The sequence below is a fragment of the Scyliorhinus canicula genome, chromosome 17 (genome assembly GCF_902713615.1).
Source record: "Scyliorhinus canicula chromosome 17, sScyCan1.1, whole genome shotgun sequence".
In the NCBI taxonomy this organism is placed as follows: Eukaryota; Metazoa; Chordata; class Chondrichthyes; order Carcharhiniformes; family Scyliorhinidae; genus Scyliorhinus; species Scyliorhinus canicula.
The window spans coordinates 132,134,515-132,151,047 of record NC_052162.1 but is presented as its reverse complement, the minus strand read 5'-3'; the positions used below and the strand labels follow the sequence as shown (position 1 = coordinate 132,151,047).

The following is a 16,533-nucleotide window of genomic DNA, read 5'->3' as shown; positions in this document are numbered from 1 at the left end:
TCGTTTCCCCCTCTAGCTGTCCGTTCTAACCTTTTCCTCCTCCCTCTCTCCCTCTCTCTCCGTCTCACTCTCTGCCTTGGTGGGACTTCCAGCAGGTGGGGGACCACAGAAGTTGTTGATCTGGGTGAGACTCCCTCAATTTGTCACTTCGGGCTGGGATACCCCCGAATTATGACAGACCCGGGTGAGGAGCGATCACTGTCTCCATGTCGTTATTCAACACACCCTCTGCTGGTAGCAACAAATCTAACAAAGTTCCCTTTCCCTTGCACATCTTTTCCAGACCCAATAGTCATGAATAGAAAGGACACAATTAAACAGGCTTTCTTGAGTCAAGATTGTGTAAGTTTATTAACTACTAAAAAGTTAAGAAGCAATGGTAAAACCCTTGCATCTGAAATGAAATGAAATGAAAATTGCTTATTGTCACGAGTAGGCTTCAATGAAGTTACTGTGAAAAGCCCCTAGTCACCACATTCCGGCGCCTGTCCGGGGAGGCTGGTACGGGAATCTACATTCATACAGATTAGGAATATGGATTGAGTCCAATAGTAAGTAAATATAAATAAAACATTATACAGAACAGTGCTTCAGTGGCGAGGAGTAGATGCTGAGCATTGTGGTCGGTACAGATTGACTTGAGCAGTAGATTCTCCAGCTCAGATGTCCTGTAGTTCGAGAGAGAGGTTTCAGTTCCTTTTCCAGCTGCAATACATCTGCTGAATTTGACTTTCACAGTCAGAGAGAGAGAGTTTTAGATGTTCCTATTTTTGTCGGGGCCCTGCCTCGGTTACTGTATCGTTTTCAATGTGGCAACCTCCCAGCTGCTTTTCTCACAACAGAGTCACACAGGGACACTCACACACACACCGACAGACAGACAGCAGCACTGGGCGAGTGTTTAACCCACCCTCGCCGTGAAGACCCAGGATACACAGTCTTGTGGAGGAAATTAACACCCAGGATCTTTGAGATGAGATAGTTGTTCTGTCCCTTTGTCATTTCTGTAGATGGTAATTAGTCTTTGGGTGGTTTTACAAGGACCTTGTCTGGAAACACAGGGAGGGGTTCATTGTTTCTTAGAGAAAGAGCCTGAAGCTATTCCTGTCAGTAGCTAGCAGCTAATTCTCAGCCAACTGTCTGTGCCCATTTTAAAATAAAAATCAGGGCCAGGATTCTCCCCTACCCGGCGGGGCGGGGGGTCTCGGCGGGACGGAGTAGCGTGAAGCACTCCGGCGTCGAGCCGCCCCAAAGGTGCGGAATTCTCCGCACCTTTAGGGGCTAGGCCTGCGCTAGAGTGGTTCCCGCTCCGCTGGCCGGCGCAAATGGCCTTTGGCGCCCCGCCAGCTGGGGCCGACAGGCCTTCACCGGCCGGTGAAAGTCCGCGCATGTGCCGGAGCGTCAGCGGCATGCGCAGGTGAGGGGGTCTCTTCCGCCACCGCCATGGTGAAGGCCATGGCAGGAGCGGAAGAAAAAGAGTGTCCCCACAGCACAGGCCCGCGCACCGATCAGTGGGCCCATATATCGGACCAGGCCACCGTGGGGGCACCCCCCGGGGTCAGATCGCCCTGCGTGCCCCCCCCCCCCCAGGACCCTGGATCCTGCCCGTGCCGCCAATCCCGCCGGTATCAGAGGTGGTTTAAACCACGCTGGTGGGAAAGGCCTGTCAGCGGCGGAACATCGGCCCATCGCAGGCCGGAGAATCGCCGCGGGGGGCCCGCCGACCGGGGCGGCGCGATTCCTGCCCCCGACGAATCTCGGGTGGCGGAAAATTCAGGACACGGCGGGGGCGGGATTGACACCGGCCCCGGGCGATTCTCCGACCCGGCGCGGGGTTGGAGAATCCCATCCCAGGTCTTTTTTACAGGACAACATTTCTGGGAATAAATCTCAGGCTTTTCAGCAAAATCATAACTGTCTCTCCCCCATCTCTGTCTCTATCCCTCCTTCTGCCTCTCTCTCTGCCCCCTCCCTGTCTATCTCTCTCTGCTCCTCTTTCTGCTTTCGTCTCCCTCTGCCCCTATTCTCTCTGTCTCTTTCTACTTCTCTCTCTCTCCCACTGTCCCACTGTCTCTGATTCCCTCTCTTCCCATCTCCCTCTGCGCCTTCTCTCTCTCTCTCTTTCTACTGGACGGTGCCCACCCTTAACATTTAACCTCAGGTATCTGTGCGAGTGTCATCTACCACCTCACATCCGCTTGGTAATTTCACGACATCTCCATGACCTCACTTCTTCGGCCCATCCCCACAGCTACCAGTGCATTCTGGAAATAATAGTCCCACTTTCCATCTGAGTGATGGATGGAGATTCCGGACAATCAGTGTGAAACAATGGGATGATGGGCAGCTGGAAGGGCAATGGGTCAGGTGAGATGTCATTGTAGTTGGTTTTCTCTTCAGTCAGAGTGATTTATCTGGATAAGGGACAGTCGACCTCGACAATGGGTGGGTGGGAATCCTGTGCTTTTGGTCCCCACTCACCTTCTGGAAATGTAAATTAAAATGTGTAACATCTGGAAACTTTCAGTGATTCAGTTCTGCTCATCATTTAATGAGTTGAAGAATTGGAGGAAAGGGATATTTCTATGAGACTTCCCTCTCACTCTTCTAAACTCAAATCAATTTAATCGAACCAGTTTAGACCCTCCTCATATGACAGTCCCGCCATCCCAGGAATCAGCCTGGTAAACCTTTGCTGAACTCCCTCCATAGCAAGAGCATCCTTCTTCAGATAAGGACACCAAAACTGCACACAATACTCCAGGTGTTTTTGAAATTCATTTACGGGATGTGGGCATTGCTGGTTAGGCGAGCATTTATTGCCCACCCCTAGTTGTCCTTCAGGACATGGTGATGAGTTGCATTCTTGAACCGTTGCAGTCCCTGAGGTGTAGGTACACCCACAGTGCTGTTAGGGAGGGAGTTTCAGGATGCTGCCCCAACGACAGTGAAGCAACGGCGATATCTTTCCAAGTCGGGGTGGTGAGTGACTTGGAATGGAACCTCCAGGTGGTGGGGTTCCAAAGTATCTGCTGCTCTTGTCCTTCAAGATGGTAGTGGTCGTGGGCTTTGAAGGTGCTGTCTGAGGAATCTTGGTGAGTTGCTGAAGGTCATCTTGTAGATGGTACACAAGGCTGCCACTGCTCGTCGGTGGTGGAGGGTTGGTGTAAGGAGGACCAATCAAGCACTATATGTTCTATGTCTATGTCTATTAAAGCATCGGTTCACAACTAAGCGTCTTGACTGAATTGGTATCTATCAATTCTGTACCACAGAAGGTTGTGCAGACCACGTCGCTGCTGCAACTCGATGCAGCTTTGACCAAAAGATACTCCAGACGTTGAAGTAAGTTCAGTGTGATTTATTGAACCATCAGCACAGTTCCCCACGAGTTCGACTCTCCTGCTAATCTTGCTGTAGTAACTCAGTCTAACTAACGAGTCTGCTTTCAGCCACGTGGTGGGTGTGATGCTTCTGATCTGCCCCTGTCCTACTCTCTAAGTGTCACCTATGGAAAGAGACAGGGCATGTGTGCCCTGTACTTATATATGGGTTGTGTTATGCCCCCTTGTGGTAGTGTCACCTCTGGGTGTCTTGACTGCCCATTGGTCGTGTCCTATTCTAGGTGTTCATTAGCTGAATGTCTGCATGTCATGACGGCTCTGGTGCTCCCTTTAGTGTTTACTTAGTCGTAGTGTATTTACATTAACCCCTTGTGTATTTACAGTGATGCATATCACCACAGCTTGAAGGGCCGAGTGGCCTACTCCTCCTTTTTCTATGTGACTCACTTACACTTTATTACCTCACTTCCTCTTTGTGATCTCACCTCTTCTACCCTGCCCTCCCCACAAACTGGTGCACTCTGGGAATTGTAGTCCCACTGGGATTCATGTCCAATAAGTGTGAAGCAGCGAGATGATGGATAGTTGGACTGGCGAATGGGAGGGGTGAAATTTCAGTGCAGTTGCTTTCCTGTCCAATCAGCGTATGGTAGCTGGATGATGGACAGGTCATCTAGCCAATGGAAGGGGAGAGACCCTGTGGTGTGGGTTCCCCTCTACCCTTCTGGAAATGTGAAACAAAATGAGAAAATTCTGGAAACTCTGAGTGATTCAGATCTTCTCATCATTTGATTAATTGAAGAATTGGAGTAAAGGGATATTTCAGCACGTTCTTCAAATGTTCCCTGAAATTTGTCTGCGTCACGGCATAAATAGCAGTGTTTGTGCAGCAACTCAGTAGCTGCAGCATGTAGCCCAATTCATCAACAAAAGCATCCAGACTTGCAGACTGAAACGTCAACCACAATATCTGGAAATTTAAAGTAGTAACAATTAATGTTGACCATAACAGGATGAAATTGGCAGAGATAACGAACAGTAAAATGATGGATTTCCTTCGACTCTCCATCTCTGGGTCTCTGGGACTCTGTTCACTGCTGTGAACCCGGAGTCTCCTGCGGGCTCTGCTCATCACTAAAATGTGTCTGGTGGTGAGAACATTGAGCAGCAGAATGAGGACAAATGGGACACATGGGTTTAGAATGAAATGGAGGAACACAATTGAGCCCCAGGCCGGAGATAACAGGACAGCAAATGTGTAATAACAAAACCAGGGGTCATTAATCAGCGCATACTGGCCGCCTACCATAAAATACCAGAAAATGTTCTTTAAACAGCTCAGCACAGTCACTGTTCCCAGAACCACAGACGCCGTTTTCTCGCTGCAGTATTTACTTTTCAGCTTCTGACAAGAAATGGCCACAAATCGATCAAAAGTGAAAGTGACGGTGAACCAGACAGAACAGTCAGTGGCTGCATAAAGCAGGACAACGTGGATATTACACACGGGGATGAACTTCAGGAAATGAAACTGTTCATGGAACACAATCGGAATGTGTCTCAATATCAGGTCGAGGATAATGACCAGTAGATCCGCCAATGACATGGCCACCAGGTAATGAGTGACACATTTGGAGAGACCACAGTTTTTGCGGATGAGGATCACAATCGTCACTAGGTTCACTGTAAGGAAGGAAAATAAACAATGAAATTACACATCAGGCTGGTAGTGAAATGACCAGTATGATTGAGGAGTTATTGGTGGCACAGTGGTTAGCACTGTTGCTTCACAGCACCAGGGACCCGTGTTCGATTCCCGGCTTGGATCACTGTCTGTGCAGAGTCTGCACGTTCTCCCTGTGTCTGCATGGGTTTCCTCCGGGTGCTCCGGTTTCCTCCCAGAAGAAAGACATGCATATTAGGTGAATTGGACATTCTGAATTCTCCCTCTGTGTACCCAAACAGACGCCGTACTGTGGCGATGAGGGGATTTTCACAGTAACTTCATTGCAACGTGAATGTAAGCCAACCTGTGACAATAATAAATATTATTATCAATTCCCTGGATATGGAAAAAGTTACAGGGGATTGAAAAATGCTAATGTAACGCCCTTACTCAAAAAGAGAGGGAGGCAGAAAATACGAAACTATAGACTAGTTAGTTTAACATCTGTCATTGGGAAACTGTTAGAATCCATTATTGAGGAAGTAACAACAGGACATTTAGAAAGTCAAAACGCAATCCATCAGAGTCAGCTTGGTTTCATGAAGGGTAAATCATGCTGACTAATTTGCAAGAGCACTTCGAAGATGGAACAAGCAAAGTGGATAATGGGGATGCTGCAGATGGACTACCGGAAGGCGTTTGATAAGGTGCCGCTGAAAAGGTTAATACACAAGATCAAGATTTGATTTAATATATTATTGTCACATGTATTAGTATGCAGTGAAAAGTATTGTTTCTTGCATGCTGTACAAACAATGCATACCTTACATAGGGAAGGAAGGAGAGACTGCAGAATATAATGTTACAGTTATAGCAAGGTGTAGAGAAAAGATCAACTTAATAAGAGGTAGGTCCATTCAAAAGTCTGATGGCAGCAGGGTAGAAGCTGTTCTTGGGTCGGCTGGTACGTGACCTCAAACTTTGGTATCTTTTTCCTGACAGAAGAAGGTGGAAGAGAGTATGTCCAGGGTGCACGGGGTCCTTAATTTTGCTGGCTGCCTTTCTGAGGCAGCGGGAATTATAGATAGAGTCAATGGATGGGAGGCTGGTTTGCCTGATGGACTGGGCTACATTCACGGCCTTTTGTAGGTTCCTGCGGTCTTGGGCAGAGCAGGAGCCATACCAAGCTGTGATACAACCAGAGAGAATGTTTTCTATGGTGCATCTGTAGAAGTTGGTGAGGGTCGTAGCCGACATATCAAATTTCCTTAGTCTTCTGAGAAATCACATGGGATTAGGGGTAATTTATTAGTTTGGATAGAAGACTGGATAAGCAGCAATAGGCAGAGAGTCGGCAAGATGGAACTGGTGAGGTACTCTGGATTCGGTCCTCTGGCCATAACTATTTACAATATATATGACCTGGATGTAGGGATGGAAGGTACTGGAGCCAAATTTGCAGATAGCGCTAAAATAGGTGGGATAGTGAGTTGCAATGAGGAAATAATAAATTTGCAAATGGATATAGATAGGTTAGGTGAGTGGGCCAAGATGTGGCAGATGGAGTTTAACGTAGATAAGTGTGAGGTTATCCATTTTGGTTGTATAAATAGAAAGGAAGCTCATTGGGCACGATTCAATGGAAACATTTTGGAGAGTCATTTCGGGCGGGTTTGGTGGGGGGTTTTGTGTCCGCTGCAATGGCGAGATGGAGACCGCTATTCAATAGCACTTAGTGCAAGAAGCAAGCCCCCACGTGAATCTCAACATGCCTGGCATCCTTGGCGTCTGATTCACCCGACTCCTGCCTCAGCTGCTCACCATTAACCAGGGGAAGCTGCTTTTAGATGTTCCCTCAGCACTCACTCTCTGCCAAGGCACAAGGATGGCAGCGCAGAGACCTGCTCCTTGCTCTGGGGATGCCGATCTGACCAGGCTTCTCGATGCCTGTCAGCAGAGAACCAGTCAGCGGGGTCAGCGATGCCGCCTGGGAGGCCGTGGCTGCCAGTGTGGGCACCATGACCAGGAGGACCCACGTCCAATATCGGAAGAAGACCAACGATCTCTAAGGAGCTGCAAGGGTTACCACCTCTCTCAAGGCATCAGTCCCACCTGCCACCCCTCAAATTCCCAAACCCCCCGATCTACCTCCCCAATCCACTGGCTGGTACCTCGTACCCCTCCCAACATCCTTCCCAGTTCCTAATCGCCCTTCAGAAGGTGGTGGTGAGCTGCCTTCTTGAGCCCCTGCAGTCCTTCAGGTGTAGGTACACCCAATGTGCTGTTAGAGAGGGAGTTCCAGGATGTTGCCCCAGCGACAGTGAGGGTGGTGAGTGACTTGGAGGAGAACCTCCATGTGGTGGGCTTCCCAGGTATCTGCTGCCTTTCCTGACGATTGTGGTCACAGGTTTGGAAGGTGCTGCCTAAGGAGCCTTGGTGAGTTGCTGCAGTGCATCTTGTAGATGTCACACACACTGCTGTCGCTGTGTGCTGCTGATGGTGTGAAGGAAACAAACTACTTGTGGTCCACCATTATTTCTGTCTCTCCCTTGCCAGAAGACTGCTCATCGCTCAGATATAACTCCACAGCGGTCATAGAGAAAGAACAATAACCATAAACAGCATCATCGATCACAGGATGACTAAACGTCTGTACGCCACACTTACCCTTTCCTTTCTTGTCTAAAACATCAAATCTCATTCATGAAGGTCTGGAACTACTGGACAATCTGATCATGGCTTCTCCAAAACTGTCTACCACAGGCCTACCTTCACCGGCCGATATCCCATTGGAATTCATACACTTTCACATCCCGTAAGATTGGCCTTATCAGCAATCTTGCAAATAACACTCTAGCTATTTGCTCACCTTGTAAACTTGACGCAGAAATCCAGCACATCGGAGTTACCCTGCAGGACAATGACTAACCTGTTCAGATCAGCGATCACTGTGTACCACCCCCCCAAACTCACAAACAGCTGTGACCTTCAGCCCTGAGAAGTCCCTGGTCACCTCAAATTCCCCAGGAAAGTGATTGGGAAGTCAATGGAATGTTGGCGTTTATTGCAAGAGGAATGGACTATACAAGTCGGGATTTGCAGCTGCAGAGTGTTGGTGAGGCCACATCTGGAATGCTGCGCACCGGCTTTGCTTTCCTCACTTGGGAAAAGATATAAATGGTCAGAGGAGGTTCACTCGACCGAAACGTGACATGTGGGGTGGGGAGTGGCAGGGGCTCGGCGGGGGGTGGGGGGGCTGTGGCTGTGGTTACCTTATGAGTAAAGATTGGACAGGTTGGGCCTGTTGTAAGATTGAGAGGTGACCTTATTGAAACATAAGATCCTGAGGGGACTGGACAGGGTGGGTACTTAGAGGATATTTCCCCTGTGGGTGAGGGTAGAGCTTAAAAGGGGGCACAGGTTAAAAATAAGGGGCCTTCCCTTTTAAGGAGGAGGGGCCTCACGGTAGCATGGTGGTTAGCATCAATGCTTCAGAGCTCCAGGGTCCCAGGTTCGATTCCCGGCTGGGTCACTGTCTGTGTGGAGTCTGCACGTCCTCCCCGTGTGTGCGTGGGTTTCCTCCGGGTGCTCCGGTTTCCTCCCACAGTCCAAAGATGTGCGGGTTAGGTGGATTGGCCATGCTAAATTGCCCGTAGTGTAAGGTTAATGGGGGGATTGTTGGGTTACGGGTATACGGGTTGCGTGGGTTTAAGTGGGGTGATCATTGCTCGGCACAACATCGAGCGCCGAAGGGCCTGTTCTGTGCTGTACTGTTCTATGTTCTATGTTCTATGAGGAGAAGCCTTTCCTTTCAGAGGGTCGAGAGTCTTTGGAACTCTCTTCCCCAGAGAGGGTGGAGGCAGAGTCATTGAACATTTTTATGGTCGAGGTAGATAGATTCTTGACTAACAAGAGAGTCATAAGCTTTTTGCTCAGAAGCCCCTAGCACCCAGCAGCACAACCCCTTCACATGCCACCTGCTATAGACCCCCCTGACCCATCAAGCATGCAGCTCACAATGCCCTCTCTTTGTCCCCGGAGGAGAAGGCAGCCCATAATAAGCAGGGAAGGGCCAAGACAGGAGGTGGAGTCCGAGATCTGAGTCCTCACCCCCGATGTGATAAGGGTCCTGGAGATGGCAGGGTTGCCCAAGGAGAGAGCAGTGACCGACAGCGAGGTCAGCCTGTGCCAGAGAAGTGATGATTCACAGCTCCTTCATCCAGATGACCAGTTTCAAGTGACTCGTTCATGTTTCCCAAAATGATCCTTCCCTCTCACTGACCCCATGTCCGTTGTCTCGCAGGGTCACCATACGGTGAGTCATGTACCCTCCTCCCCACCCCGCCACCCAGGGGAGCACCTCAGAGGAGAGGTCCAAGGAGATCACCAGTGAGGCATCACAGTTATCAGCCGCACCTTCCACCAGCGCAGATACACACATCTCGATGTGCGGCATTAGGCATGGCTCAGTCTGTGATGACCATGGCTGAGGGCCTCAACATCATGACCCAGTTGATGAGAACAAAGAAAAGTACAGCACAGGAACAGGCCCTTCGGCCCTCCAAGCCTGTACCGATCACAATGTCTTCACTAAAGAAAAATCCTTCTGCCCTTCCCTAGTCCCTATCCCTCTATTTCCTCCCTGTTCATGTACCCATCCGGATACCTCTTAAATGTTGCTAATGTTCCTGCTTCCACCACATCCCCTGGCAAAGCGTTCCAGGCACCCACCACTCTCTGTGTGAAAAACGTACCCTGTACATCTCCCTTAAACTTTCCCCCTCTCACCTTGAACCTGTGCCCCCCCTTGTAAATGACACTTCCACCCTTGGAAAAAGCCTCTGATTGTCCACCCTGTCTATGCCTCTCATAATTTTGTCGAAATTGCCCCAATACCAAGTCTAATATGCCCCCTTCCCTGGTTGAATGGTCAACAATTGTATCAAAAAGCCCTCCTGGACCATCTAACAAATTGCTCTCCATCCAAGCCCCTGGCTATAAGGGATTCCCAGTCAATATGGGGAACGTTAAAGTCACCCAGCACAACTACCCTGTTTTTTTCGCACCTTTTGATTGCACAGTGCCACAGTGGTTAGCACTGCTGCGTCACAGCTCCAGGGACCGGGGTTCAATTCCGACCTTGGGTGACTGTCTTTGTTGAGTTTGCATGCTCTGTCTGCGTGGGTTTCCTCCGGGTGCTCCGGTTTCCTCCCACAGTCCAAATAGGTGCAGGTTGGGTGGTTGGCCATGATAAATTGTCCCTTGGTGTCCTAAAGTTCCGTGCAGTAATCCCGGCTCTCAGTTCATCAGGGATGGCCGCCAACACCCTTTTGATAAAATCTGCATCGTCCCAATTTGGTGCATAAACATTCACTAATACCACTGGTGCACCCGCCTACACCCCACTCACCACAACACAGTTATCATAGAATTTACAGTGCAGAAGGAGGCCATTCGGCCCATCGAGTCTGCACCGGCTCTTAGAAAGAGCACCCTACCCAAGGTCAACACCTCCACCCTATCCCCATAACCCAGTAACCCCACCCAACACCAAGGGTAATTTTGGACACTAAGGGCAATTTATCTTGGCCAATCCACCTAACCTGCACATCTTTTGGACTGTGGGAGGAAACCGGAGCACCCGGAGGAAACCCACGCACACACGGGGAGGATGTGCAGACTCCGCACAGACAGTGACCCAAGCCGGAATCGAACCTGGGACCCTGGAGCTGTGAAGCGATTGTGCTATCCACAATGCTACCGTGAGCCCCCAAGCTTTCAAAATGCTAGTTGCCGTAAATGCCGCCCTCTTACTTATCAAGATCACAACTCCTCTCGACCTTGTATGAAAATGTGGGTGGAAAGCCAGCCCCACCCACCCTTTCGTCAGTCTTGTCTGAGCCCTGATTCACAAATTTGCCTCCTGCAAGAAGGCTACATCTCCGTTCAAAGTCCTCAAATGAATAAATACCCGGGACCATTAAGTTCCCTAATGTTCCATGTCACCAACCTAGTGGGGGGGCTCCGGACCCTCCCTCCAGTAGAGTCAGGCATATCCCCTCTGTGAGGACCTCCAACTGGGCCCTAACCTACATTGAACCCAGGCCCACACAAGATAATAATCTTTATTACTGTCACAAGTAGGCTTACATTAACACTGCAATGAAGTTACTGTGAAAATCCCCTATTCGCCACATTCCTGCGCCTGTTCGGGTCACAGAGGGAGAATCCAGAATGTCCAATTCGCCTAACAGCACGTCTTTCGGGAGGAAACCGGAGCACCCGGAGGAAACCCACACAGACACAAGGAGAATGTGCAAACTCCGCACAGACAGTGACCCAAGCTGGGAATTGAACCTGAGGCCCTAGCGTCGTGAAGCAACAGTGCTCACCGCTGTGCTACCGTGCTGCAGCCGATGGAAGCTGCCCCCACCCCTACGTCGGTTCATTCGTAAAGAGATTCTCGTCACCAACATTTTATCTGCCACCCCTTCCAACCCTCCACCTCGGCTGTCCACCCAATACCCCTCCTCCCCTTTCCCTCACCCTTCCAAACATCTGTCCAACCATTCCTTCCAACTCAAATACTGTGACTCTTAGTCTGGTAGTTTCTTGGTGTCCCTGATGGCTTTGTGGAGGTCGTATCTCGATTTCTTGTAGAGGTCAGGGTCCCCCCGTCTTGAACGCCTCAAACCTGGACTTCATTGGGGAGTGGACTTCCCCGTTAAACCATGCTTTCCAGTTGGGAAACCCACGTACTACCTTCTGAGGCATGCAGCCATCGACACACTTACTGTTAGAGCACAGGCATACTGTTCAGGCATCAAAGATTGCTGGACATCCAGACAACTAATCATCCTCTCAGACACGGCACATGTTTCTTCGAGGAAGCACTTGAAAGTTCAGGGACCATGAAGTGACCCCCAACCTCCATAAATTCCTCCACCCGCCTTTCACGGACATGGCTCACCTCCGGTCCTGACCTGTGGCCGTTGCCCCCCTGGCACCCTTGTGGATTGAGTACGGGGTTAGTGACTGAAGCTGAAGAGACTGAACAGTAATATAGTTCAACATGGTTTACAAATAAATAACTGGATCGAGAGACTTACCGGGGACACCAACAATAGCCAGGATGGGATAGTAACCCATTTGAATGTCCTTCAGTACAATTCTGATCTGATCAGCTAATGTTATTTGATATTCAGATGGCCTGGGGAGCGTTGCTAAGAAATCGTCATCAATATTCCAATCGAATACTTTCAGATTCTGATCCACTGTTGAAACATTCCAATCTGTTCCCAGATTCTGATCCACTGTTGCAATATTCCAATCTGTTCTCAGATTCTGATCCATTGTTGTAACATTCCAATCTGTTCTCAGATTCTGATCGTTCCTCTCCTGTCTCCCTCTAGCTGCTGATCCCTGTTAGTGTCGGAGTTGAAGCTGCCGCTGACACTATGGGATAACACATTGAAAGGAGCCCCTTATTAAGAGAAGAGGGAAACTCTCCAGTGACGCAATTAGGATCCATGGAGATTGACATTAATTACAGTCACTGAACAAACAGGTTCAGTTAACCCCTTTCAGTCAAACACTTTTTCTATCACAATAATATGGAACATTTACCGGGTCTGGGTGGGATGATTCAGTGTGGCTGAGAATTTGACTCTCGAGAAGGCTGATCTGCCAGACAGGTTGAGTTGAGATGCCAGAATCGGGGTGTAATTCAGGGTGAAGTCATGGCTTGAGAGTGGGTGATCCAGTCCGTAGATCCATGGTCAGAGTCCTGCTCACTGAAAAGGACATAAATAAATCCTGGCAAAACCATTAAAGGGGCAGGAAGAACTCCTCTGTCTATATTCAAGTGCTCCAGATGCATCGTCAACGGACAACATTGCAACGTGACTGCCCAGCAGAGGGAGCTGAATGCTTTCTCTGTGACAGGACTGGTCATTCGGAGCAGTTCTGTGAATCAACAGCAGCATTCAAGGGAAGAAAGCTGGAAAATGTTCCAAACCATTTCGAAGTCTAAGAAATAGGTGGTATATTTCCGAACACATGACTTCCTTGGACAAATCAAAGAAGCTGATAAGCTGGGCTGTGCAGTTTGAAGTTCAAGGCTACAGAACAGAGATTAACCTCTCCACCAGAGCAGGAGACTCAGGATTCTCTGACTTCCCAGCCACGTGTTTCTCGGTGCTGGGAGGCGACGTGCCGTTCGCTGGTGTCGGGATTCTCTGCTCCTCCCGCTGTCAATGGGAATTCCCACTGAAGCCACCTCACATTACCGGGAAAACCGCTGCCAGTGGGAGCAGGGAATCCCGCCACCAGCGAACGGTCAGGGAATTCCGGCCTCTGATTGGACAGAATTGTCCGGTTTCCAAAATGGCTTCAAGACATCAAAGTCCAACCATCTGATTTAAAGCTACAAGGACCCAGAGGCAAAGATCTCCAGGTGAAAAGGCAGCTGACCATCACTCTGAGGAATGAAGAAAATGAAATGAACAAAACTCTTTCTATTTTACAGAACCAGACAATTCCTCTGCTCAGCCGGTCAGTGTGTTGGTCTTCTCCACAAGTTTCACGAGATTTCAGTCAGGGACAGTCAAGTAACATTCAAGGTGGAATTTCCAGAGTTGGTTGTTGGACGAACAGATTTCAATTTGGCAGAAACAAGGGAAGGTCTCTCATTGAGCACTGAGTCGCTCTTTATTGTGGGAGCAGAATCTACTGGAGCACAGGATTACAGATCTCTCACTTCCTTTCACAGACGGGCTGCAAGATGAAGAATCAGAAGGTACTGAAAGAGATGGTGACCACCCGACAGAGAAGCTTCTCCATCTCCGCTGGCTCTTTCCTGAAAAAGCTCATGAGAAGGAAGCCATTGTAGAAGCAGGCGATTGATTTGAAGACGAGGTCTGAGATCTTCTTACACTTTTTGACTCTGGTGCCCATCCAGATGAGGTCCCCCTTGTCTTTTCTTAGGAGTCAGTTGAAGAAGCGGCTGAGGAGCTGATTTGGTCAACTTGTCCCACTCAATCCACCGATGAGATGCATTTTAAATTGCTGGCTGACCAGAGTGAGCTATCAAGGGAGAAAGAGATGTTTGGTTCCAAGTTGGCTAAGCGACAAATCTAGGACAGGATTTTTAGGAACAAGACATGCTTTAAATTAGATGCAGATTCAGCCGTTTGGGTTCTTTCTGATGATGAGCTGTGGTTGGAGGAAGGTTATCCTCCATCATCGGGCCTAAAGCTACACAGGCCAGTAGGTCTAGAATTCCAGATCAGAGGACAACTGGATGCTGTTAGGTTGCCGGACCAGATCCACCATTTGTTAGGATACCGGACGAAAATTCAGACTAAGTTAGTGGCCGATGCATCCTTCCCCTCTGCTCATTGAGATGCTGAACACAGTGATGAGACCATCAATTCACAAGACACATGATTGGAAGTGAACAGTGGTTTTAATAGTCTTACAACTGAGCCTGCCTGCGACGAGATGAACTGGCAGCAGGCTCACGACTGCAGATATTTATACTTCCGGTTAGTGGGAGGAGCCATGGGGGGAGCCAAGGGTGGAGCCCAGTACAAACTCATCTCCCCCTATGGGCAGAGCCGCGCAATGGCTCATATACAGAGCCCACAAGGACACAATACATATGATACAACACAGTGTGAATTACTAGGTTTATAATTCACCACACACAGCAAGAAACAGCAGGCAGGAATCGAGAATTTATAAAGACAGCTCTGTGTCTTTGAAATGAGGACAGAGCAATTGTGCACTCTCCTGCAGCAACAGAGCCTGACTGCTCTCCAGACAGGGCATGCTGGGCAGGAAGGTGAAAACAGACCCTGACAATATTGCAGAAAGAAAATGGGAAATTTAGACAGGATCTGGAGGATTCCACGGAGCCCTCCGAAAAGGGTTCAAGCAACCCCACAGAGAGAGACGGACGCATTCGGTGTAAATTGAACATTTCACAACTTGAGAGTAGATTGAGAAGGCAACAGGCCATTATAGAGCCATCACGGCGCTGACAGACAGGCAGGATGGGCTGCTCAGTGGACAGTTCAAAAAGCAAAAACAAATTGAAATATCAACTTCGGTGTCGAGAAGCTAAATGTGAAATTTGAGTGAAATTTGAAGTGAGTAAAAGCAAGTTGCTGTGTCTTTTGTTAGAGTCTGTGTGAATGTTGGAAGCTTCTATGAATGAATGTCTGTCCTTGCCTCTGTGTTTTCTTGTCTTCTGTCGGGCTAACAGTTATTAACCCTTTGTAGTCTGTCTTTCATGTCGAACAGTAAGAAGTCTTACAACAGTAGGTTAAAGGCCAACAGGTTTGTTTCGAATCACTAGCTTCCGGAGCACAGCTCCTTCCTCAGGGGAATCACCTGAGGAAGGAGCAGTGCTCCGAAAGCTAGTGATTTGAAACAAACATGTTGGACTTTAACCTGGTATTGTAAGACTTCTTACTGTGCTCACCCCAGTCCAACGCCGGCATCTCCATTTCATGTTGAAAGGACGAGTCTGTTCCTGGAACACTGTTGTTTGGTGCTTTGAATTTATAACCCAGTACAGGAATCAATATTTCAAAGTTGTTTCGAATTAAACTTGATGTGAATGTGGTGATTATTTAAAATAAAGTTTTGTAAAAGTGCTGGACAATGAATAGATTCAATCTCGCAGCTTTGAAGATGATTGGCAGAAATCCCAAATTAAAGGCTCATTTTTACTGACTTTTTCCTTCAAATACAAGTCAACTGAAATAATTTATCTTTTTTATCTTCTCCCCGTTTTAGAAACACGTGCTATTTTGTCTTGTGTTTAGTGAATAGATATTTGTCTGAATTCAGTTTACATTATTACGGTTAATTCCATTAAGTTGTGAAAACTGGGATATTTTGGTGGTCACATTATTATTGTGTGCAGTTAATTAATAATAATCTTTATTGTCACAAGTAGACTTACATTAACACTGCAATGAATTTACTGTGAAAGGCCCCTAGTTGCCACATTCCGACGCCTGTTCGGGGCACAGAGGGAGAATTCAGAATGCCCAAATTACCTAACAGCACGTCTTTAGGGACTTGCAGGTTTAGATAAAGAATCTAGATCGGCGCTGGCTGGGAGGGCCGAAGGGCCTGTTCCTGTGCTGTAGTTTTTTTTGTTCTTTGTTCTTGTTCTAGGACCGCCCACTAATGCACATCCAAAGATGTGCAGGTTAGGTGGATTGGCCGTTCTAAATTGCCCTTCGTGTCCAAAATTGCCTTGAGTGGGGTTATTGGGTTATGGGGATAGGGTGGTGTTCTGCTTGGGTAGGGTGCTCTTTCCAAGAGCCGGTGCAGACTCGATGGGCCGAATGGCCTCCTTCTGCACTGTAAATTCTGTGAATATCCTATGAAATCGGTTATAAGAGATATTTTAATTCTGGAAAGTAAGGCTCTCTCATATTAAATGTTTATTGATGTGAATTGGAATTTGGGAGAATGAAAAGAGGGCTGGGATTCTCCAGCCTCCCA

The 16,533-nt window shown here is 48.4% G+C and overlaps 1 protein-coding gene across 6 annotated transcripts in view; it reads right to left on the bottom strand.

The window, feature by feature from the left end:
• Nucleotides 1-341: 341 nt before the first annotated feature.
• The window catches only part of LOC119951152 (probable G-protein coupled receptor 139), a 115,071-nt gene continuing 98,879 nt past the window's right edge, over nt 342-16,533 (bottom strand). For 2 of the 6 annotated variants that reach the window (XM_038774167.1, XM_038774169.1), the window contains 3 exons: nt 12,637-12,803; nt 12,120-12,465; nt 3,780-5,027 (listed from right to left, as the gene is read on the bottom strand). In XM_038774167.1, the coding sequence (XP_038630095.1) occupies nt 4,129-5,027; nt 12,120-12,363 (1,143 nt within the window). In that variant the 5' untranslated portion in view covers nt 12,364-12,465; nt 12,637-12,803 and the 3' untranslated portion in view covers nt 3,780-4,128. Of the gene's footprint in view, nt 730-3,779; nt 5,028-12,119; nt 12,466-12,636; nt 12,804-16,533 lie in introns of those variants that run through there. The other 4 variants (XR_005457518.1, XM_038774170.1, XM_038774171.1 and 1 more) reach the window with 3 other exon arrangements.